The 24,636-nt window shown below is 46.0% G+C and overlaps 1 protein-coding gene across 2 annotated transcripts in view; it reads left to right on the forward strand.

The window, feature by feature from the left end:
* Window positions 1-19,836, forward strand: part of CNNM2 (cyclin and CBS domain divalent metal cation transport mediator 2) — a 186,963-nt gene extending 167,127 nt beyond the window's left edge. Inside the window, exons 5-8 of one of the 2 annotated variants that reach the window (XM_006067763.4) lie at window positions 2,164-2,257; window positions 5,368-5,433; window positions 12,543-12,727; window positions 13,378-19,836. In XM_006067763.4, coding sequence (XP_006067825.1) covers window positions 2,164-2,257; window positions 5,368-5,433; window positions 12,543-12,727; window positions 13,378-13,587 — 555 coding nt within the window. In that variant the 3' untranslated portion in view covers window positions 13,588-19,836. The remainder of the gene's footprint in view (window positions 1-2,163; window positions 2,258-5,367; window positions 5,434-12,542; window positions 12,728-13,377) is intronic. The other variant, XM_006067764.4, reaches the window with a different exon arrangement.
* Window positions 19,837-24,636: the final 4,800 nt, after the last annotated feature.

Here is a 24,636-nt window from a genome sequence, read left to right on the forward strand (position 1 = left end):
CGGTCTGCAGTTGCTCCTTTTCTCGTTCCACCCCCTTTTCTCTTCTCTCTCACATCCCCATCTCCAATGCTGACCTTTTCCCTGACCTTTGTTCTTCCATTTCAACCTTTTTGATGGGCTCTTCGAAAGGTCTTGTTTTCTTGAAGGGTGTTCGTCCTCTCTTCCCAGGTCCCATTACTGCCCTTTCTAGTGTTTCCACCTCCATGCATGGAGTCCCCGTTCTTCAAGTCACTCAGAGCAAACTTTTCTTGGAATTTTCGACACCCCTCCTTTCTCTCCTTATGCTTTTCTCCCTTACGGTTTCACTAAATTATGTTCATTCTTTATCCATGGCTCCTCTCATGGCGATCTTTTTCCAGTCCTGTAGTTACTGCCTTTGTGTACATCTAGACTTGATCTTCCTGAAACCTTCTCAAGAACCTTACTGAGCTGACCCATCCTTCAAGGAGCTCCACAGTCCGACCTGCTCACCAAACTCTCTTCAAACTCCTCTCCCCTTCTTCCCTGGTAAACCCACTGAGCCTGCTGTTGCCCACCTCTGACCTTCCTTGACACTGTTCCCTTCTCTTGGCTCAAATCCTACACCTCCTTAGATATTCCTTCCTGTGTAAAATTTGTCTTTATACAAGAACAGAAAGTAATTTTTTTCTCTCTCCCTGAAGTCCTTGTGTTCTTGTCTTTTTCCTTATGTGGAATTTTTGTTCACTGCCTTGTATCATGGCGTTTCATGTGCTCTCCCCTTACCTGAACTGTGTGCTCTTGGAGCACAAAGGCTGTCTTCTCACAAGGCTGCCCAGCCTCTCCTATAGGACCCTGTGTGGTCAGGGTTTTAGCACCTTTTGGTTTGCAGGTTGATTTTGTATAATAGCAAGAGAATTGGTTGGAGATTGATAAAACTAGTATTTTCCATTGAGGGAAGGAAAACCTAAAAGAGAGACAACAGATGGTTTTCTGAGGAAGGGATTCGAGAAAAGACTTCCATAAATGGGAATTTAGTGTAGAATAAAAGGGAGTGATCACAGTGATGAGGGTTTGGATTCGTGGGTGACAGTGTAGCATACTGATTAAGAGCTTGTTCTTGGGTCACTTCATCTTTCTGAGCCCCATTCTCCTGATTTATATGAGGGTGGTGATTGTGTCTGCTTCATAGCATTGTGAGCATTAAGTGAATTAATAAAGCTGTGTGATTGTTGGCACAGTTCCTCTTCAGTAAATGGTAGCTTAAGTTTTGTTTCTGCATGGTAAAGGATGTACCATGAAGGTACACTCTTACCAGAGAGGCAAGAATTACAGGTAAGATGAGTAAGAACTTTCCTGATCCTTGGCTTAGAAATTTAGAATACAACTTGCAGATGAGGGTTTTCCAGTAGCCCAGAAAAATGCATGTTGATATCACCTACCATGAAAAGATTATGGTGACCCCTAAGGCTGGGGGAATAAGTAAAGTACAGCCTGTCCCAGAAGAAATGGTGAGAGTGAAGAAGTTGTGATCAAGTTAGAGGAAGGAAAGAAGGAAGAACCTTAGAAGAGGTCTTGTCCTAATGGAAAGACATTTCTTAAGGTGCTTTTCCAAGACAAGAGGAGTACCATAGTGTTATGGTGCCTCTTGGGTGTCTGGATGACCAGGGATTGGCCTGCGGGGTGTTTGCTCAATTGGTCACGACTATGATAGGGAGAGAAGAGTGAGTTCTGCCCTCAGGAACTGGTTTAGTCCTCCTTGTTTCATGGTCACAAACCATGTTGGCCCTTGACCCTGACTCTGCTCCGACTCAGGCTCCCATGGGACTGTCTGGATGACGGTCACAGAGTGCTTTCTCAGTGTTGCCCCTTGAATGGGGCAAGAGCCCCATTCTTCTATTCCTGGGAGGGCTCTTGAATCCACAAACTGGGGTGCTGTGGACTACTAAGTGAACTCATGGAAATTAAACATCAGACTACCATCCCCAGTGCACCTCCAGCTAAATCCAGTTTCTCATATTTAAGATGGATTAACCCTCTCCTCTGTCTAAGTGGGAAAGGGCTACTACCTGAGGCTTTTTACTTCCTTGGTATTGTTGGGAAAGGAATTTAGACCAAAATCTGAGGAAGGACTAAATCTTGCATAGAATTTACAAAGAGGTTCATATAAATAGGCTGAAAATGCTCCCTTTTTCCTTTTCACAGGGGAAAGTGGAAGTAGAAGCTGGAAAAGAAGGTATGAAGTTTGAAGCCAGTGCTTTTTCATACTATGGTGTGATGGCCCTTACAGCCTCCCCAGGTGAGTGTCCTGGTCAGCCTCAGGGCAGGGCTAGGGGTCAGGAAATAAGGCCCTGTACTGTCACTGTTATCTCTGTACCTGCTGGCTAAACACAATGCTTGTTTCTTTACTTTATGAACTTTTTATTGAAGTTGCATACAAACAACACTGCTCACCTCGTACATAGATGCCTCTGAGCGTTTTCACAAACTCAGCTCTCCTGTGTAGACCAACTCCCAAATCAGGGGACAGAAAGGGCATCACCAACCCTCAGAGGAAACCACCCCCCGACACCCCACCCTCCCTTTTAGTTACTGTCTCCCCAGAGTAACCACTGTCTTGACTTCTGAGCCTTGACGAGTTTTGCCTCTTTTTGAACTTCAGGTCAGTGGAATTATTACACTGAATCTGGCTTCTCCCACCCAGGGTTGTCCTGGTCACCTTCATCTGTACTGCTGTGCGAGCTTACAGTCTTTCTTCTCATGGCCGTATAGTGTTCCACAGTGTGAATATACACCAGTGCGTTTGTTCTTTTCGGTGGACACAGGGGTAGCTTCACGTTGGAGGCAACTGTGAATTGTGTGGCAGTAACACTGCACATGTCCCTTGGTGAAGACACTTCTGTCAGGTCTATATGTAAGAGCGGGATGTTGGGGCCCGTGTTAATAGCTCTTGACAGTTTCCCAGAGTGGCTGAGGAGTTTCCACACGCCTGCCCCTGCTAACGAGGGTTCCAGTTGCCTCACGTCCACCTGGCCACCACTAGATACTGTTGAATCTTTTAGGTGTTAACTATTCTGGACTTTTTAAATTTTCACTTTTCTGAGGATAATTGAGGTTGTTGATACATATCCATTGCCTATAGTTCTTCTTAACTAGAGAGCTGGACAGTTAAGTCGGCCAAGTAAGGGTGGGTATGCCTTCAGGGTATCAATCCAGTTCTCTGACACAAAATGCCAGAATGCGGGGCCTGTGCTAATGGGAATGTGGCTGCAGAGACTTGGCTCACCTCTGGGATGGGACTTGAGTAGTCTCTCTCTAGCTTCCTTTGCTTTAACTGGGCAGGCAGGTGGGCTTCCCTGGTAGCTCAGCTAGTAAAGAATCCACCTGCAGTGCAGGAGACCCCGGTTCCTGGGTTAGGAAGATCCCCTGGAGAAGGGATAGGCTATCCACTCCAGTCTTCTTGCCTGGAGAAACCCCATGGACAGAGGAGCCTGGCGGGCTACAGTCCATGGGGTCAAAAAGAGCTGAACAGGAGTCAGCACAGCACAGCAGGGCAGGCAGGTAAACAGGGCTTGGAGTACCACCTTGTGGTCACAATGCCTAATGACATGCTGTGTTGCTAGGAAATACCTTCCTTATAAACCTCAAACTTAAAAATCACCCATGAAGGGGAGGGGATGTCTCCAGACAAGTCTGTGTTGTGACCTTGGTCCTCATTTACTGCGTCACACGGTGTCTCAGGCACCCAGAGATGTTACAGTTAGAAAGCAAGAGAAGGTCAAGAATTCTGAGGTTTGAAGCCTCCCCTGCCCCCATGCATCTTCTCACTGCCCTGGTGCAGGTTACTGAGTTCCATGGGCCAGCATCTCCATTGTCAAGTGCAAACTGACACCCAGTGTGAGCACAAGCCTGTTGAACCCCATATAATTAGTAGGTATCTGCTGTAAACCTGAAGATGATCTTCTGTTTTCACTGCTAGTGAGAGGACAGGGACATTCTTAACTAGGTCAAGAAGACCTGGGTGACAGCCTAAGTTCCATCATTTATGGGTCTCCCAACTGAGAAATGCCCTTGGCTTCCTCACTATTAAAAGGATATAAGATCATCTCCTGTGATTGTTAGAGTAGAATGTGGTGATACTCATACAAGGGCTTTGTAACCTTTAAGGAACAAGAGGAAATGTTTATATTAACACAAGGTGTTGAGATCGTGACTCTTGCTTGGCAACCATCCTCATGTTAGCCCCAGGTTAGCAGAATCAGTGTATAAGGTGGCTTTGAAAAGAAAGCTAGTCCTCTTTGTAAAAATGTAAGTTGTACATTTTTATTGGTTACTAGTTCTTGAAACCTAAATATTAGCCCAGTTCATACTGAACTATGGATTCATACAGGGGTAAATCGCATTCAGAAAAGGAAGAGCAGGCCTTCCATACAGAAAGCATGTGGAGCTGCAATAGCCTTACCTAGTAGGCAAATGTCCAGAAGGATGAGAATTAGCATCCTGCTTACTACAAAAGCCCAGCATTTTACTTGACTTTACAATTAGGATTCATGGTTTTGTATATCCATTGAGAGATGCATTAGTATTGTAATCTCAAGATAATGTTTCTGTTTGTTATTGTTGATTGCCTAGAAAACCCTGTGGTAATCAGTTATCAAGTCCTGCCCAGTTATTTGTCAAATTATATCTCAATTTAAAAAAAAAAAAAACCTGCCCAGGAAATATGACCCCTGCCTGGTAGGGCATTTTGTTTGACTTTGGTCTGCCACTCTCAGGAAATCTGCATATGATGTTCTTTATTTATTGGGCTACCCAAAAAGTTTTTTGGGTGAGCGCTTATGGAAAACGAACGAACTTTTTGGCCAACCCAGGACCTTCCTCTGATACTTTGAATTGCTTTGGAATACTTGGCAATTTCAAACAATCCGGTCAAAGTTACAATCAGACTAATTAAGAGTGTAAATGAATTGAATAACTAATTGCTTGGCAGAGATGGGGATGCTGTAGGCTGTGCACTGAATTAACATCGCGGTGTTTTGGCAAAAGCGTCTTGGGTCATGCTCCTGGGGCAGATGATGGGTTGAGCTCCCAGTCTGTGTGGCTAGCTGTGTTTGAAGTCCTTAAGAGCACATTTTGAGCTATAAACCGCAATTGGGTATTAATGGCTTAAGACGTTTCTAGGTTAGTAAAGAAGCATGTGAGTGGAATTCTCCCGATTTCAGCCTCCCTATATTCCTCTTCCTGGAAAGCAGTGTGTGTTCTCTTGGTTTATATAATATATAGGCTTCAGCATATCTGGAACCGAACACTCGTATGAGTAGAACAGGAATCCACTCCTGTCCCTTGATTACAGAGAGCTCCTGTCTTGCCTTTTGAAACCGTCTCACCCTGTTTTTCTCCATTTTTCAGTTCCTTTGTCCCTGTCTCGTACCTTTGTTGTCAGCAGAACAGAGTTGTTAGCAGCAGGTTCTCCAGGTAATTCTGCATGTTTCCTTTTCATAATTCTTCTGATCGCCTCCCTTGACCCCGCCAAAGCCTGCCTGGCCAGGTCTGCTCCTTCTATTCGGTTAAGGCCATTTTCAGTTTTTCTTTGAGCTCTTAAAAGTCCATGGTTCTATGACCTAAGAGTGAGCTACCCAGGAAAGCATTAGCCCTCAACAGATGGCAGAGAGGGTTTGGGAGCTGGGAAGGGAATCTTGAAACATGAGCAGCGATGACACTGGGAAAAGGAGAGTGGTTCTAACGTGAGTCACCAGTGTTCTCTGTAAGTCCCACCTACACCGCTGACCTTGGATTTTCGTTGCTGCCCTTTGGTTCTTTGGGTGACCTCAGCAGAGTCATGGTGTGTGGAATCTGCAGAGGCCCCAAACCCGAGGATTCTTCTGCAGAACACATTCAGCCAAAAGGCTGGAGGACTGTGAACTTTCCTTGGTTCTCCATCCTTGGAGGCCCCAGCATTCCTGTTTCTTTGGTCCTTTTTTCAGACGTCCACGTGAACGAGGTGCATGTATTTCCACCCTCCGTCAGGCAGGTGGCCCCACTTCTCCTGTCTCGCTTTCTTCTTTTTGAAATTAGTACAGTGCACATTCTTAAGGAGCTGCTGGTTCTTGCCCCACAGGAGAATGTGGTCATGCCTTCCTAATATGTCCAGCTGCTAAAGGGAACGGCAAAGGTTTAATCTCTCTTTAATTAAAATTGCTGGACTTTCCTACTTGGTAGTCCAGTTTTTCTGTATTTTGTTCAATACAGCTTATATTTTAAAATCTGACTGAAATTTGTATCTCCTCATCCAGTTTCAGCAAAAGTCTGAAATGCCAATACTTGGTAAAGGAGGCAATACTTACTTGTCTTAGAAGGAACGTTATATTTTTCAGGTCTTTGTTCTTAAAAGATTTGAGGGTGTTTGGCCATAAGATACTAATCAGGCTGCTTGAATCCGACCAGCTGACCAAATATACGTATATACATATATACATGCATGTGTATACATAAACATATATTTATTTATGTGTATGTTGGTATTTTTTTTCTCCCCTTTTATTTGCTGGCATCTGTTACTGATTTAAAATGTCCTAGATACTGAAGTAAAGTGACTTTTGGATGCAGCTCCTGGAAATGTCGTTTGTGTTTCACTTTTTCTTAGAACTTAGCGATTTCATAGTTCAGCCTGTTCCATCTGATCTAGTCATAAGAAAATCCATTCTGAGGGTCCAGGCCTTCGGGCTGCTGGCATTACAATAATAAGATACCTGATGAATGGAGGTTAAACTACACCAGTTTTTTGCAAAGTTCCTCACAGAGCCTCACGGGTCTAAGGGAGGAGGCTGTTTCTTGATTGTGTCTTTCTAGCTTACTAGCTAATGAAAGGATTCCTGGGTAGGATGAATAAAATAAGCCAAGACCAAAAAAAAAAAAAACAAACCAAACAGAAAATTCTGAGAAGGCATAAGAGCAATTAAAATAGATTTTTTTTTTTGGTAATTATCATCATAAAACCTTGGCACATAAATTTGGCAACAAAACCTGCCCTGCGGGGTGGGAACTTGAAGTCTTTGTTATCTTTGGGTGTGAAGACTTGCACATCTCACCACATGCTGATAAAAGGTGAGCGTGCTGGTTTCTGTTAAGTTGCAGAAAAGGTCCTGGAAAACGGTCGATGCTCTGGACTGGCTGTGATGCCAGGCAGTGGTTTCCTGGCAAAGGGGAGGGTTTATCTCTCAAAAAACAGAGGTCTGTGGGCTGAGAGGAAGCTAACTGGGAGTCTATAGATACCTTGGGAGACCAGAGAAATTGCCCTGTAATCCTCCTCAGGAGAAAAGTAACAGGAGACTGAGAAGCAGAAGGCCTCATGACAGTGATCGGGCAATGCACAGGGTCTGATCAAATAAGAAAAGTGCTCTTAAAATGTTTTTATTTATTTATTTATAATTTATTTTTTGGCTGTGCCGTACGGCTTGCGGGATCTTAGTTCCCTGAACCTGGGCCCCCAGCAGTGAAAGCACTGAGTCCTAACCACTGGACAGCCAGAACATTCCCAAATGTCTTGTTTTCATAACATTAAATTGAAACTCAAAGAAGTAAACACCATTTCAGAAGTATCTGTAGATCTGGGGCTAAAGCCTGGGGATAGAGTGGGATCCCTTGTTTCACAGATGGTTGCATCTGTCAGCCTGTGCAAAGTTACCAGGAGTGCAGAGAAGCTTGATCCTGAGGGTAGGAGAGTCGTGGAGAGGTCTGGGGTGGGGCTTCAGGGGAAGACTATAATAATGTTATTATTATAAGTGCTCGTTCCTCGGCACTTGCTGGGTGTCAGACACCATGCTAAGTGCTTTACCTTATCTCATGTTGACTCATCATCAGACCTTATAAGCCGGGTGCTATTACTATTTGCTTTTTATAGATAGGGAATCTGAGGCTTAGCAAAGTCGGGCCATCTGATCAAAGTTAGGTCACCTGCTAAATAGAAGATATCTGATAAATTATTAATATGCCATGTGGAAGCAACAAGAGGAAGTGCTGTTGAATTTAATTTTGACCAACAATGGAAAATTGGCTCCTGACATGAAAACTGTAGAGAAAGTTGTGACATGAAAATTTTAGGAGACAATGAACCCATCATATGAGCTTCCTTGGGTACTTGCCATGTTTTGTTCTGTTTGTCATATTTAAACAGGGACTTTTGCTCAATGGTCTCTCAGATGGTGGTCCAGATAGGCTAAGGAAAGGTAAAATACGAGGTGAATGGTTGAATTATTTGGCCCAGAGAAGAAGAGACTTCAGAGAATTATCTTCAGACTCCTCAGGGCTATTCCAAGTAGCAGAGGAGTGGAAGTTACTCAGTAGAGCTCCATAGAGTGGAGAGGCTGTCACTTGAAGTTGAGGAAGCAGATTTTGATGGCTCTGATGACAGACTTTCCAGTCGTTGAAGGGTGGGACCAGCTGAGAGCCAGTCAGAACCACATTGGAAAGAGGAGCCAGCCATCAGATGGGAGAGTAGGTCCCCTTCCATCCTGTGACATTGTGCAATTCAGTGTGGGCACTCGGTTGATATTTGTGCAATAGGTTTGACTAGAAAAGCAAAAATGGAAGAAGCCTTGGTGAGGGGAGGTGGGTTTTATTTTTAATGAAATGTGTCAGAAGCTATGGTGAATGTGCCTTTAAAAGCAGCAACATTTAGAGTCACCTGGATTTCCTTGCACTTTGTTTTAACGAACGAGTTCATTGAAGACTGCCCCAGCACCTAAGCTAACCTAATCAAACCTTCTAAAGGGGTCTGGTGTCTCCCAGGGTGCTTAAGTATTCTTGCCTTGAGAACCCCATGAACAGTATGAAAAGGCAAAATGATAGGATACTGAAAGAGGAACTCCCCAGGTCGGTAGGTGCCCAATATGCTACTGGAGATCAGTGGAGAAATAACTCCAGAAAGAATGAAGGGATGGAGCCAAAGCAAATACAATACCCAGTTGTGGATGTGACTGGTGATAGAAGCAAGGTCCGATGCTGTAAAGAGCAATATTGCATAGGCACCTGGAATGTCAGGTCCATGAATCAAGGCAAATTGGAAGTGGTCAAACAGGAGATGGCAAGAGTGAACGTCGACATTCTAGGAATCAGCGAACTAAAATGGACTGGAATGGGTGAATTTAATTCAGATGACCATTTTATCTACTACTGTGGGCAAGAATCCCTTAGAAGAAATGGAGTAGCCATCATGGTCAACAAGAGAGTCTGAAATGCAGTACTTGGATGCAATCTCAAAAATGACAGAATGATCTCTGTTCGTTTCCAAGGCAAACCATTCAATATCACAGTAATCCAAGCCTATGCCCCAACCAGTAACGCTGAAGAAGCTGAAGTTGAACGGTTCTATGAAGACCTACAAGATCTTTTAGAACTAACACCCAAAAAAGAGGTCCTTTTCCTTATAGGGGACTGGAATGCAAAAGTAGGAAGTCAAGAAACACCTGGGGTAACAGGCAAATTTGGCCTTGGAATACGGAATGAAGCAGGGCAAAGGCTAATAGAGTTTTGCCAAGAGAGTGCACTGGTCATAGCAAACACCCTCTTCCAACAACACAAAAGATGACTGTACACATGGACATCACCAGATGGTCAACATCAAAATCAGATTGATTATATTCTCTGCAGCCAAAGATGGAGAAGCTCTATACAGTCAGCAAAAACAACACTGGGAGCTGACTGGCTCAGATCATGAACCCCTTATTGCCAAATTCAGACTGAAATTGAAAAAACTGGGGAAAACCACTAGACCATTCAGGTATGACCTAAATCAAATCCCTTATGATTGTACAGTGGAAGTGAGAAATAGATTTAAGGGACTAGATCTGATAGATAGAGTGCCTAATGAACTATGGACGGAGGTTCGTGATATTGTACAGGAGACAGGGATCAAGACCATCCCCATGGAAAAGAAATGCAGAAAAGCAAAATGGCTGTCTGGGGAGGCCTTACAAATAGCTGTGAAAAGAAGAGAAGCAAAAAGCAAAGGAGAAAAGGAAAGATATAAGCATCTGAACGCAGAGTTCCAAAGAATAGCAAGGAGAGTTAAGAAAGCCTTCCTCAGCGATCAGTGCAAAGAAATAGAGGAAAACAATAGAATGCAAAAGACTAGAGATCTCTTCAAGAAAATTAGAGATACCAAAGGAACATTTCATGCAAAGATGGGCTCAATAAAGGACAGAAATGGTATGGACCTAACAGAAGCAGAAGATAATTAAGAAGAGGTGGCAAGAATACACAGAAGAACTGTACAAAAAAGATCTTCACGACCAAGATAATCATGATGGTGTGATCACTCACCTAGGGCCAGACATCCTGGAATGTGAAGTCAAGTGGGCCTCAAGAAGTATCACTGTGAACAAAGCTAGTGGAGGTAATGAAATCCTAGGTGAGCTATTTCAAATCCTGAAAGATGATGCTGTGAAAGTGCTGCACTCAATATGCCAGCAAATTTGGAAAACTCAGCAGTGGCCACAGGACTGGAAAAGGTCAGTTTTCATTCCAATCCCAAAGAAAGGCAATGCCAAAGAATGCTCAAACTACTGCACAGTTGCACTCATCTCACACACTAGTAAAGTAATGCTCAAAATTCTCCAAGCCAGGCTTCAGCAATACGTTAATTGTGAACTTCCAGATGTTCAAGCTGGTTTTAGATAAGGCAGAGGAACCAGAGATCAAATTGCCAACATCCGGTGGATCCTCGAAAAAGCAAGAGAGTTTCATAAAAACATCTATTTCTGCTTTATTGACTATGCCAGGGCCTTTGACTGTGTGGATTACAATAAACTGTGGAAAATTCTTCAAGAGATGGGAATACTAGACCACCTGACCTGCCTCTTGAGAAACCTATATGCAGGTCAGGAAGCAACAGTTAGAACTGGACATGGAACAACAGACTGGTTCTGAGTAGGAAAAGGAGTACGTCAAGGCTGTATATTGTCACTGTGCTTATTTAACTTCTATGCAGAGTACATCATGAGAAATGCTGGGCTGGATGAAGCACAAGCTGGAATCAAGATTGCCGGGAGAAATATCAATAACCTCAGATATGCAGATGACACCACCCTTACGGCAGAAAGTGAAGAGGAGCTAAAAAGCCTCTTGATGAAAGTGAAAGAGGAGAGTGAAAAAGTTGGCTTAAAGCTCAACATTCAGAAAACGAAGATCATGGCATCCGGTCCCATCACTTCATGGGAAATAGATGGGGAAACAGTGGAAACAGTGGCAGACTTGATTTTGGGGGGCTCCAAAATCACTGCAGAAGGTGATTGCAGCCATGAAATTAAAAGACGCTTACTCCTTGGAAGGAAAGTTATGACCAACCTAGGTAGCATATTAAAAAGCAGAGACATTACTTTGCCAACAAAGGTCCATCTAGTCAAGATTATGGTTTTTCCAGTGTTCATGTATCAATGTGAGAGTTGGACTGTGAAGAAAGCTGAGCGCTAAAGAATTGATGCTTTTGAACTGTGGTGTTGGAGAAGACTCTTGAGAGTCCCTTGGACTGCAAGGAGGTCCAAGCAGTCCATTCTAAAGGAGATCAGTCCTGGGTGTTCATTGGAAAGACTGATGCTAAAGCTGAAACTCCAATACTTTGGCCACTTCATGCAAAGAGTTGACTCATTGGAAAAGACTCTGATGCTGAGAGGGGTTGGGGGCAGGAGGAGAAGGGGATGACAGAGGATGAGATAGCTGGATGGCATCACCGACTCGATGGACATGAGTTTGAGTAAATTCCAGGAGTTGGTGATGGACAGCAGGCCTGGAGTGCTGCGATTCATGGGGTCGCGAAGAGTCTGACACGACTGAGCGACTGAACTGAACTGCTGCTGCTGCTAAGTCGCTTCAGTGGTGTCCGACTCTGTGCGACCCCATAGACGGCAGCCCACCAGGCTCCCCCGTCCCTGGGATTCTCCAGGCAAGAACACCGGAGTGGGTTGCCATTTCCTTCTCCAATGCGTGAAAGTGAAGTCGCTCAGTCATGTCTGACTCCTAGCAACCCCATGGTCTGCAACCTACCAGGCTCCTCCGTCCATGGGATTTGCCAGGCAAGAGTACTGGAGTGGATTGCCATTGCCTTCTCCGGAACTGAACTGAGTGGTGCTTAAAATCGCGAGATGTCCTGAGGCTCCCTTTCAGGGATTTTACTGGGGTCAGAGGCAAAAATAACAGGTTTGGCTGGGAAGTATGAACAGATAGACCTATTTTGATCCTTTAAAAACACGTACTGACTTAGGAACATTCTCAAGCGTTTTTGCTCCTGGCAAAATGATGCTGTGCTGCCTTCCTGCAGCCCAGGCCTTTATCAAGTAGCTTCTGTGTCTGGGGCCTCGCCTCCTCTGACATAGCATGCAGCCACGGGTCTTTGTTTATTGGAGACTCGGTGTGTTCATGTGGATGGGGCTGGGAATCTGTTGCAGGAGAAGCCGTGAGCACGCTGTCAGAGACCCTGAAGCTGAGCTTGTTTATTACTTTACTTGGAAAATAAAGAGCTGACTTTGAGTGACATCTGACCTCACTTAAAAGGCATCTGGGTTTTTTTTTTTTTTTTCCTCCTTTTCCAGGTGAAAACAAGTCACCTCCTCGCCCGTGCGGCTTGAATCACTCAGACTCTCTCAGTCGCAGCGACCGAATTGATGCGGTAACGCCGACGCTGGGGAGTAGCAACAATCAGCTCAACTCTGCATTCCTCCAGGTCTACATCCCTGACTACTCAGTGCGAGCCCTCTCTGATCTCCAGTTTGTTAAGGTGAGAGGGAAGGGTGGCCCGGCTGGGCCTGGCAGGGGAAGGTCTGCTTCCCTTGTGAGCAGGTGGCTCCCTGGCCCCTGCGTGGAGCCCTCCTTGGTCATTTTGCGGGGGCCCTGCCTCTAGCTCCTGTCTCCCTGCTTCCGCCGGGGAAGACCATTGATCTCCCTGGCTCTGTCCAGTGAGCTGCCAAATCAGATGTAGCTTTCTCTTTCAGGGAATGAGAGCTGGAGATGGTAAGAAAAAGAGGAAACCTTTTCAGCCAGTCTTCACGGACTTCTGAGAAACTTGGAGGATTTGCTAGGGAGAACCCTCAGCTTACTTCCTCCCCTGAGACAGAGCTTTTTTCTCAGTCTGGAATAAAGATGGCTTTGAGGGGATGAGCCAGCTCTAGCTGATGGAAGCCTATCTCCATTTTCTAGTCTGGGTGGAATTTTGAGACAAACTTTGGATATAGCTTATACCAGTATAAACTGACCTGTTCGTAGAGTCAACGTGAACTGTACAAAGTGACTGAAGGATGGTTTTCACGTAGGGCAGCTACTTGGGGCCCTTCAGGGGATATAAGGTATAATAAATATAATGCCATGTGGAGAAAAGATAGCCTAAAGATATTATCTTGGTTTGTTTTCTGTACCATCTCCTGGCCCCAGATCTCAAGACAGCAATACCAAAATGCCTTGATGGCATCCCGGATGGACAAGACTCCTCAGTCTTCAGACAGTGAAAACACTAAAATTGAATTGACTCTTACGGAGCTGCACGATGGGTTGCCGGATGAGACGGCCAACCTGCTCAATGAACAGAACTGTGTGACACACACCAAGGCCAACCACAGCCTGCACAGCGAAGGCGCCATCTAGGGTGCCTGGCCCCCTCACCAGGCCGCCGTCCGACCACGAATCCCACTAGTGTGAGCTTGTGTGCCATGCTGCATCCTGCAACGTCCTGACACCAAAGACTCTGTCCCCTTCCTGGAAGCAGCAGAGGAGGCCGGGGAGGGCAGGCATGGAAACCGGAGACAGGAAGTCGACAGCCAGGGCGTGGCATTTCAAGATTATGGAGATGAACTTCTTCCGCCCAAATAGAATCATGTTTATTTTTTCAGCTGTACCTTTTTATCATTATTCACTCTCCTCCTCCCTCGATTTGCATGAAGTTGAAAATTGTCGCGATTTATTTTTTTCCGAGAGATCATGTTTTTAAAAAGTGTCTTTTGCAGAGTTGTAAGTTGTTCTGTCTGAACTCTGCTGTGACCCCATGATGTGACCGTTAGAGAATGGACTTGTCCCTCCAGTGGCCTCCCTTGGGCCCTCCCTCCCCACCGCCCCAGGGAGGGGCACCCTTCCTCTGTGCCCCAGTGGGTGTCGCTGTCGAACCTGAAGGATGAATGACAGAGACCTGCGAAGGCTGTCAGCCCTGCGGTGGAGCCTCAACAGGGACCCGCAGTTGCCTCTCTGAGCTCAGTGTTGTTTTAAGTTAATGTTTAACCGTGTCCCTTCCCCTCAGAAAGGTTTAACATTTGCTTGAAATGTGATTTTGCTCCCACTCTAAGGAATTTTTTTTTATCACCAAAATGAATGTTAATGAATTTTAAACTGATGGTTTATCTTTGCAAGAGGCCAGGGTGGATCCCCCCAACATTCCCCCAGCCTGGGACCTCGGGCTCAGCCAAGCCTCTTCCCCCTCTGAACCTCCAGAGCACCGTCATCCCACCCCACCCCCGGCCTTGCTCTTGTTAACCCAAGATGCTGCTACACAGATGCCAAATGGAAATCTTCCACGGGGCCCTCGAGTAAACTCAAGGTGTGTCGTCCACACTCCTGCCCTTCCTGCTGGGACGGTATGTGGTTGTTAGAAAAGCAGTCAGACCTTCCAGCTGTGCTCTGTGCCCCGCCGAGAAGGCACGTCCAGACCCATGTGTCTCACGAAGGGAACTCTGGGGACTGCCAGCCCCTGCCCCCCCATCCAGGGAGCCAACTGTCCCTCTTCCCCTCAGCCCTGGGCCCATGGGGCCCAGCAGGGTTGGGCTCTGTGCCTCTGCCTCAGACTCGGCCCATGCCAGAGAGGCTGCCTGTAACAGCCAGGGTCAGTTTGGCCCCAAACAGGGATTCAGAAACCAAATGTGTGTCATGGCCATTTCATGTGTGTGTCTGTCTTATTTTAATACCAGATTCATCACGTATAGTGAGATTAATGTCAGGAGGTATTTCTTGAATGACTGAATTCTTAACTCTTAGCTGTGTTTTAAGTGTTAACCCAAGGGATATGTGCATTTTGGGGGCAACATTCGTACACTGAAGTGACTTCCTACTGACCACAGTTTTCATGTAGACCCGTCAGTCCACGCTGTGTCCAGTCTCTAGGCAAGAAGATAGCGTTTTCTCCATTGGGTCTCACTGCACGAAGGGAAGCCCTGGGGCTAAGCAGCAGTTTCTTCTCCTTCCTCCAGGTAGGACTGTACACCCCAGGCTGGGCGCTGGTGGGTGGGAGCTGTGGTCGGGGAAGAACCAGAAACACGCTGGGCTTGCCTCCCCGGGAGCAGCTCGGTGGCTCCAGTGTCGTATGTGTGCCCGGCACATGGCTTCCCCTGGTGCGTCGGTCCTGGAGCATCTTCCCAGAAGGTGCCATGTCCCTTGGTGAGGGAAGTACTGCCTCACTGGGTAGAAGTCACTGGGGTGCCCCTTCAGGGGCTGAGTGGCCTGCTGCCAGCACCCAAGATGCCACCAGTGGGATGGCACTGCCACCGTCAGGCTTGACATAAAGGTTAAAGGTCTTGCTTTCTTAAGATGCGTTGAGCTGAGCACACTGCCAGCGTGATGTGACTCGGAAACTGGGATTGTCTGTGTAGGGGGGCGTGCAGAAGTGAGAGTGCCCTGTAATGAGGGAAACTTGGGCCTTGCTGGGGAAGGTTTCTGACCCAGCCCCCGGGCCACGCTCTGGGCCAGGACAGTACTTGCCGTCCCAGTGGTCTGGTGGGGCCAGGCTGCCAAGCCGTGGTACCTCTGGCCTCCAGGATCTCCGCCTATCAGCTTCCCCTGGCCGATGTGCTTCGATCTGCCCCCCACACAGTCCGTCTCCAGCACGTTGCCACTGGAAGGAGCCTCTGGAACCACTGTTACTGTGTTGGATCTGTTTTGGAGTCCACCTGCTCCTCTGAGAATTGTAAAGCCCTGGTGAGAGGATTCCAGCTGCTGGCTCCTTGGCTTCAGGGAGAAATGGATAACTTTTCCACATTGCCATACCTGCTCAGTGTGGCTCTGTGAAAAGTCCTCTCTAAAGGAGCTGGTGGCAAGAGGGCTTTGCCGTGGGGCTCCTGGAGGATGAAATTTTAGTCTCCCAAGTTCGTATTTATTTTCTATAAACTACTCTTTACCTTTGATTTTTCACACTGTTTTATAGCAACAGGGAATCCCAAGTAGGTCCTGTCTGGTCCCTGAAGGAATGAAAGCTAACATTTGGCAACAGTCACATCTCCTTTGAGGAAAGCTTAGGACCCTTCAGATGTACCACTCAACATCTGAGAGATAGATATCTCTTCCAGGCCCCACTTTCCTTCTGGAAACTAACTTCAGGCTGTTGAAGGAGAGATGCTGGCTCATTGCTTCTGTGAGGCAGGCGAGCAGGAGAATGACTTGGGCTTAGCAGGTCTGTGCAATTTGTGTCTGTAAAGTAAATGGGAGCAGGGCAGAGAAAGACCCTCAGATAGTTGAGATCTTGATGTGTGGTGGCTAGTCCTTAGCACCACCGGTGGATCGTCCTCTCCTTGGGCTGCCGGGTTTGTAAGCGTGAGTGAGGAAGTGGGTCAAGGAGCAGACACAGGCCCCGGGGTTCCGAAGCGTGTGGGAGCCCTACCATCTGGCCCAGGGCCTCACTGTCCTCTTCAGTGTCCTCGGGGCCCCTGCTGCGAGCCCTGGCTCTGAGGGACCAGACAGGGCCACCTCCTGCTCCTGAGCAGCCATTCCGGCATCCCGAATGTTCCTCCTGGAACTAGATTCTGGTATCCAGGTGTTTCCAGGACAATCTGCTTTTTCTTCATAAATGAGACTTGCTAGTGCTTTAGAGGTTCCCTCTCTTTTAATTCTCTGTTCATCCAAAATCAAGTGTTTAAACTTTTAGGAAAACAGAACCTTAAGATTTGTGCATGGAAATTGGGATGTTAGTCAACTTACAGTTAGCTTAAGCCTTGGTTCTTATCTTACATAATTTGAATTTGAAAGGGCACCCTGTGTAACTTTCCTCCCCTCCCTCCTCACCTCACTTCTGGAAGAGAGCTCAGTGCCCGTGCTGACAGGACTGTCTTCCCTCGGTGGGAAGAATAGGGCATCTTGCCATTTCCTAATAATATTTCAAGGAACTTTTGTGCACGTGTTGAATGTAAAACTTCACACTATTATGGAACATTAACTGTGAATATATTGACCTGTGCTGTCCCTGGTACCATGCAGTTAAAGGACCAGCTTTTCCATGTCTTGGAAAACAGTGCTAGATACAAGAAGTGCATTTCCCTTAGGAAATGAAGCAACAGGAATTTGGGCTAAGCAGGGGCCATGAACTTCTGTCCTCAGATTACCTCAAGTCGAGGAGCAGACCTAAGTAGGCCCTGGCCCACTGAGCCTGTGTCATGGCTGGTCAGAAACAAAACCCAACCCTGTCACCTTCTGAAAACCAGCCAGGGATCTGACCACTTTCTCCTTCCCTGGGCCAGGAGACCAGTATCCCTCCAGTGTTCGCCAGGGCCCAGTCCAGGTAGAGGACTCACCTGGGCTGGCACAGGAAGGTGCTCACCTTGTTCCCTGGGATTCTAAGCAGGAGGCCACCAGGGAGGATTGGCCTGGGGCATGTCACATGACACAAGCTCCTTGTTAGCACGAGGGCGGGATACAACTCCCCTCTCCACTTTGATCCTGGAGATAGTTTTTCTTGCAGAGTGGTGGGGACTGCCAAACTGAGCTGGGCAGTTCAGGGTGTGGAGCTTTCTGAAGTGCCACTGCTCACTTTCTTACTTGAGGACATGGGCTCTGGTCCCAGGTCAGGTGTGGTTCTGTTATGGCCTCCAGACTAGTGGTGCTTCAGGCTAGCAAGGGCATCTTGGAGGGCTGGCAGGTTAATGCAGAATTAGAGGGGATTTAAGGAGTTCAATATGAAAGTGATTTGGGAATTCAGAAACTTTTCCCATGTAAACGTTATCAGTGAGGAACCTACTCAGTGGATTTTTATACCTCAGGGCCATTTGCAGATTTTTATCTTTCCACATTTCTTTTGTATTTGAGTGGGCTGTTAGAAGAGATGAGTTTGGGGAATGTTGTTCATTTGCTGTTCGTTGCCTCTGTTTTTGGATGTGCGGGGCACCCAAGCCAAGCTTGCTCAAGGCTGTGACGGTGGGCCTTCCACCTCCGGCACGTGCGGGCATCCTTCCTACAGGGAGCGCTTATGAGCTGGCTTCCTCCTGCCCTGTCTGGAGATGCCAGGAGTCCCTGGTCAGCCCTGAGAACAGGAGGGAAGAGGACAGTTCACAGCAGCTGCAGCACTTGAGGCAGCTTTCCATCCCACCATCTTGGGCTGGGAACCTTCTTTGCAGACTTCTGTGGCTGACTTGGCTCAAGTGAGCTTTCTCTCTGTATATGCTAGAGCCACTGACATCATCTCAGAAGAATTGTTTTAAATATCGGGCTGTACTTGAAGCAACATGGAAACAAAAGGTTCCAAGTGGCAAGAGAGTCAAGTTCTAGGAGTTTGCATGCCAAGGTTTATATGTACACAGATCCAACACGCACTGTAAAACTTGAGTGAGTACTCATTTTCAAGTTTGAATACCCACTGGGTATCAGACATGAACGACTTGGAAGAATGACTGAGAGTACTGTCTTCATTGGCAGCATCTTCTGGCATTTGCCCACATCTGACCAACAAGGATTCATTTGAGAAGTGGGCCCAGATTCCTCTTCAGACTTACCCTGGAGAGAACTATCAAGTGTGGACCTGGAGGACCTGGGGTGCCTGCCTTTAAGCTGGAGGCCCAGGCCCGTTGGGTGTAAACAGCTGGTTGCAGGCTCACAGAGCAGAAGGGAGAGGGAGAAAAAAGGAAGGCCTCAGGCCTCTCATTGCCCAGAGAGCCCAGCCTCACTCCTGGTTCATTACTCCCCATGTCTAAAGTCTACTGTGAAGGTGGAGTGTGTCAGTCCATTGACTTTTCGTTTCCGGAGTCCTTTAAGTCCACAAATGTATATGCTTTATTTTATATTATTATTTATTATGTACATACGCCTCTACTGTTAGTGCTCGTCTGTGACTAAGATGAGATCTGTTCCCGAGCCCCTCATCCATGGAGCCTAGGGTTCTTTTGTCTTTCAGAGTGGATGAGAAGGAGCAGTTTTGTTTATTTTCGTCTTAAACAGGTTGCTGCTCTTATGTTGGTCCTAGCGTGCCAGGCCCTTTACTGGACCCGCCTCTGTTCCTGACAGCAAGTGTTTTGAGATGAGGATGGAGGCAGGTCTCCTACTTCACAGCAGGGCCTCTTCAGGGACCTCCGTGAAATACTTTAGAGGTGGTTTCATGGTGACTGGGTCTGTTCTCTAGGCAGTGGTACAGCATGGCTTTGAGGCCAGGGCCTCCACTCCCACACTCCGAAGCCAGGTTGGTGGCCTGGCCCCACAGCAGGGATGGTCTCCAGTTCCCACCTTGGATCACAGGATTCATCTCTGTGCACCAGGGAAGCTGCCTACCCACCTGGGCTTCTGAGATGCCTTTTCTTGGTTTTGAGGTCCAATGCCAGCACTGCCTTGGCGCCTCACAGAAGACCTGCTTTGAGTCTGATTTCCACCCTCCTTAGTCTTTACTCACTGTATCATAGTGTACATTTCATGCTTTGCGCAGCAAAGTTTTCTGAACACAGTTACCTAGAGCTGTGTCCATAAACCTAAATAAGCACAAACGACATGTATAGGTTTCATGAGCTGATTGTCATAACGAATGCATTTTATAATTCAAACAATGTTGTAGATTTACAATCTATTTATTTTGTATCAATTTATTTGTAAATTTTGTGATTGTTTTAAAAGGTTTTTGTTCATTTCTATTATTCTATTTAGATAAATGATGATTTCTGTTCACCCTTCTAGCGAATGTGTGTTCCCTCTCTCCCCATCACCTCTGCCAACACAGGCCTCGTCCCCTGCTTAGTGGGAAAGCTGGGATTGATTGTCACCAAGGCAACACAGCGGGGCATTTCCTTTGGATGTACACTACCAAGTCTTACATTAAAAGAGAAGCAGGTGCTAGAACTTGAGCCTCCAACTTCCAGCCTCGTACTCCAACTTCCAGCCAACAGCAGGGCTGTGTTCTCTTTTTCAAGGATCATAATCTGTTCCCTATCAGTTCATTTTAGATAAAGATGCTGGGGGTACCCACTGAAACTGCCCCAGACATTTGCAGCTCCATCACTAAAAACACATTTCAGCTGGCAAATGTCTTGACTGTTTTTTCCCTAGGCAAGCCCAGAGGCCTCATTCAAGCCTCTCAGTTGGCTCTTAAAGATGAAAATGGCTCTGCAGATCTTTCTCTGTGATGGGAAGCCTAAGACAATGGTTGCAAGAGGCACAGATGGTCTACCAAGTTAAAATCAAGGGCATGAGTGTGGTGAGTCATGGTCGGATGCTCTTCAGGATTCCGTGGGCCTGCCTGATTCCTGTGTGAGCCCCATCCTCTCCCACTGCCACTTCTATTCCAGGCTTCTGCTGCTTCTTACCCTCCTCACTCACGTGACCAGATCCTGAAGATCTTCCAGTCGAGGTTCACGGACCCTCTGTGATCTATTCCTAGACCACATCCTTTTGGATTCCTTTTTACCTCCCCTCTGTCTCAGTTTTGCATTCTTCTGAGAACTGAGCTTCTTAATGACTAGTCCCTTGTTTTTCCTACCATGTTGTTTTAACCGTGATGTTCTTGATCTATTTTACTTACACTAGTCCTGTGGATTGGAGACATTTTAGTGAAGAACTGCTGACAAAACTGGCTAAGACACCACCTGACCTAACCACCTCTCCCACCTCCCCAGTCATCACCCCCAATTTCTTGAAAGTGGAAAAAAGTAGAGCTACATCCCAGTTAAGTGCTGTCTTCTTGGGAGCCTGTTTGCTCTCCTTAGAAGAGCAGAAAGCAGGGCCAGGGAAGGAATTCTCTCTAGCATGTCTGCTCCCAGTTCACTGCTTTGCTTAGTTTTTCCTGCTTTACTCACTTTGCCTAGGTGAGTCCTGAGCTCAAATCAGGAAATTCTCAAAGGAAAATGTGATTTTTCCTCCTGTGAAGATGAGGTTTGCCTAAGCCTTCCCTCTGCATCCATGGGGTTGCCTGTATGTTGGTTCATTCCCGAGCTGTATCATGATAAAAACTCGGGTTTTTATTTCATCTCATGCATCATGCTCCCCAGTGCCTCTTGTTAACCCAGCACTTCTGAAGACAAAGATAGTGATCAGATGGTCTTGTAGAGAAAGTTGACCAGTACAAATGACCTTTTTGTAGCCTGGAGTTGATTTTTGGAAACACACTTTTTGAAAGTAATTTAATAGATAATTCCTTATGAAAGCCAAAATGTTTCATTATATGAGATGGCTAATAAATGTTTGGCTTCTTTGTATGATTGCTTTATCGTTTTCCCTCCAAGATCCTCACATCTCTGCTCTTTCAAAAAGTCCCAGAACAAAGCCGTGGTTATAGTGCCTCTCTGTGACATTCTGGTGGCATGACATCTCCCCTAGGGGATGACTGTGAGGCCTAAAGATGCAAGGGGATTTGGGTACCAGAATTCTTTGTCAGAGTGCTTTTCCTGCTAGCATATGAGTGACTATGAAGCCCTCAAACAGTAGGCTTACACATGGCAGGAATTTTAGATGAAGCCAGCTTCCCTGCGACAACTCTGCTACGTTACTGACCTGAGGGCAGTGGGTCCAAAAAAAGTTACTTGCTTCAAAATTCCCACACCCACAAACTAAACATTATCTTTGGTGCAAACCCTCTCGCAAACACTGAACACTTAATATTTTTCAGTGCTGGGAAGGTGTGCATGACAAATCCTCTTTCCAGTTATCTCAGGAACTTGTGAGACTTGGAAGGACTAATACTGTCTTTCATGTGAAGACTGTGTGATGAGGTTTCCATTGGCCTAGACTCTTCAGCCTCATCTATAGCCCTGGCCAAACACAGCTTTGAGAAGAGCACAGTGGGAGACCAGAGCATTTCGGTGAATATATATGTGCCTAATTTGATTCATGAACCAATCTGTCTCATCCATAAAGTGGAGCAAAGGTATTTTATGGGCAGTGACCAGACCAAAAATTTCTGTCATTTTAAATTAGAAAATAGAATTATATTTATAATTAAGAGTTGATGAACTTGAGAGGAAGTGTTCTGTGCTCACTTGAGAGTACTTTTTGGGGTTAAAGCTCTTTAAAGGCACTTAAACTATTGTTTATATTTTATCTACCTTTGTGGGAACAAGTCAGATAGTTGTGGCCTTGGGAGGAAGACATGATGTCTGAGGGCAGGGGAGAAATGCTTGAAATTGCCAGGCTAAACAGAAAACCAGCCTTGTTCGTTCTGCAAGTGAATGCTCTCCATAGATGACTTGCTCTCTGCGGTGCCTCCACGCTCAGCAGTGAGAACACCGTGTACTGCTCTCCTGCTCCAGGAGGTGTGGGCTGGGACCGTGTGGGTTCTGGGAAGTCAGCTGGCTGCTGTGCATGCGCATGTCCTCCCTGGGGGCCGTGCACCGAGTCTTTTTTTCAAGGCTTCTCAGGTAGCCCCATGGTTGAGGTTTCATTTTCAGGGCCTCCCAAAGCTGTGTATCGTTTGAAATTGTTCCATTTGAGGAAAAACTTGTAAGAATAGCTCTATGCTCTAGTCACCAAGAAAGAATGTCATGAGAAACCTAAGTGTTGAGACATAAGCTACTGAACTGAGGAGTCGGGATTAAGTGTATGGCAATAGTTAGATCATAGTTATCATTTTTCCCACCATCAAAGAAAGGTTAAATAGTTTCCATAACGTGGAATGTGGACAAGGCTCCTACCCTTAATGTAGACTTAGATATGCCGTTGTTTGTCTCAGGCTATTTGTGGTGAATAAGTGGAGTATTTTTAAATGCTGTGGCAGCCTTGGAAAAATTGCAGGGCTTTAAAGTTGCTGACAAAATATTTCTTAAACAAATAAATCTGATTTAGGAATATCTAAACATGGACAAAGTACTTTTAAATCTGACATGTCACTGCAAGTGGCTTTTTAAAGTGGTTGCTTAAAAACAACACTAACATGTCAAAAGGATTTGTAGCTCTTAGTTGTTCTGTTAAGACCTGCTTTTCCTAAAAGCACCTTAGAAAGGTTATTTTAGGTCTCAAAGGATCTTATGGTAGAAAACCTAATGTCTAAACAGAACACTAAACTTTCTTGGCTCTAAGTAACTTGTCTAAAGTACACCATTCGAGTTTTGCCTGACCACCTCTGTAGAGATATGCATGCAGGTGCGTCCTTCTGCAGAGGCTGGGCCGGGTTCTGACCAGCTGCTGGATATGCTGGGGTGCCTAGGGCCTTAGAGTCTGAAAGTAAGTGGTGTTCACCATATACCCAGGAAAGAAATTCTGAAGAGTTGGCAGAGTTCCTCTCAGCCTAAACACCTTAAGTTTTTTGTTTTTTTCTAAAAGAAAATTATAGTTTTATGTTTAACTTCCTTAATTATTAACAACAGAGAGCAGCTCACGTTTTAACAAGTCCAGTTACAGCTACTCTGAGTAGCCAGCTGCCCATGCGCCACTTACTCCCCAGCACTCCCCCAATAGGAATGAATAATATGCAGAGAGACAACAGCTCTGCTCTGGGTCTCAGACTCATGGAATCCTGGGTCTTTAAAATATATTTTGGTGGTCCTGAAGCAAGCTGTGACCAACAGTGGAATTCTTATTTCAGGAGTGTGCTTTTTCACTTCTCAGTCTTTGGACCCACTACCAGAGACTCATCTAGCTGAAAAGAAATTCTTAGGTAAGATCTTATGTGAATAAAATGATACAAAATGGGTGGCAGCTTAAAGCAATGTGAGCTTGTTGGTCCTTACTCTAACAGGGAGAATATTTAAAGGTACTAAGTCAGCCAGATACTGTCTGGCTTTGGGATCACTAAAGACATTGTCATATTGAGCAACATCTTCATCTTGAATGAGAATAATTAATATCTGGGGTGACCACATTTGCTACCATTTAAAACAGGAGCAGTATGTAATTGCTATCTGCAATAGCATTTCCAACCTAATACTTTAAAAGCAGCATTCAATTCCTAATAGATAACAGATGTACATGCCTTGATGCGACGATGTAAAGCCATATATATTGAAAGTGGTGAAGTAATATGGCCTTGGCTAAGTTACTGAGCTGTGTTCCCCACCTATAAAATGACTTTCGGAAAAAAGCCCCATGTTGTAGTCCTGTACCAAAATAGTTCCATTAAAAACTGAGTCCCATTTAAGTGCTATAAATTTGGTCATTAATCATACTAGACTATGTTTCCTTTAAGAGAAAGTCAAATTGATATCACTTAGTCAAACCTACAGAGAAGGTGATGGCACCCCACTCCAGTACTCTTGCCTGGAAAATCCCATGGACGGAGGAGCCTGGTGGGCTACAGTCCATGGGGTCGCTAGGAGTCGGACAGGACTGAGCGACTTCCCTTTCACTTTTCACTTTCATGCACTGGAGAAGGAAATGGCAACCCACTCCAGTGTTCTTGCCTGGAGAATCCCAAGGACGGGGGAGCCTGCCGTCTATGGGGTTGCACAGAGTCGGACACGACTGAAGCGACTTAGCAGACAAACCTAAACCCACCTGAGCTAGCAGTCTATAGTTGTGCTAAGGAAGGGCTCAAAGTCAGTA

Source organism: Bubalus bubalis, chromosome 23 (genome assembly GCF_019923935.1).
Source record: "Bubalus bubalis isolate 160015118507 breed Murrah chromosome 23, NDDB_SH_1, whole genome shotgun sequence".
NCBI classification, from domain to species: domain Eukaryota; kingdom Metazoa; phylum Chordata; class Mammalia; order Artiodactyla; family Bovidae; genus Bubalus; species Bubalus bubalis.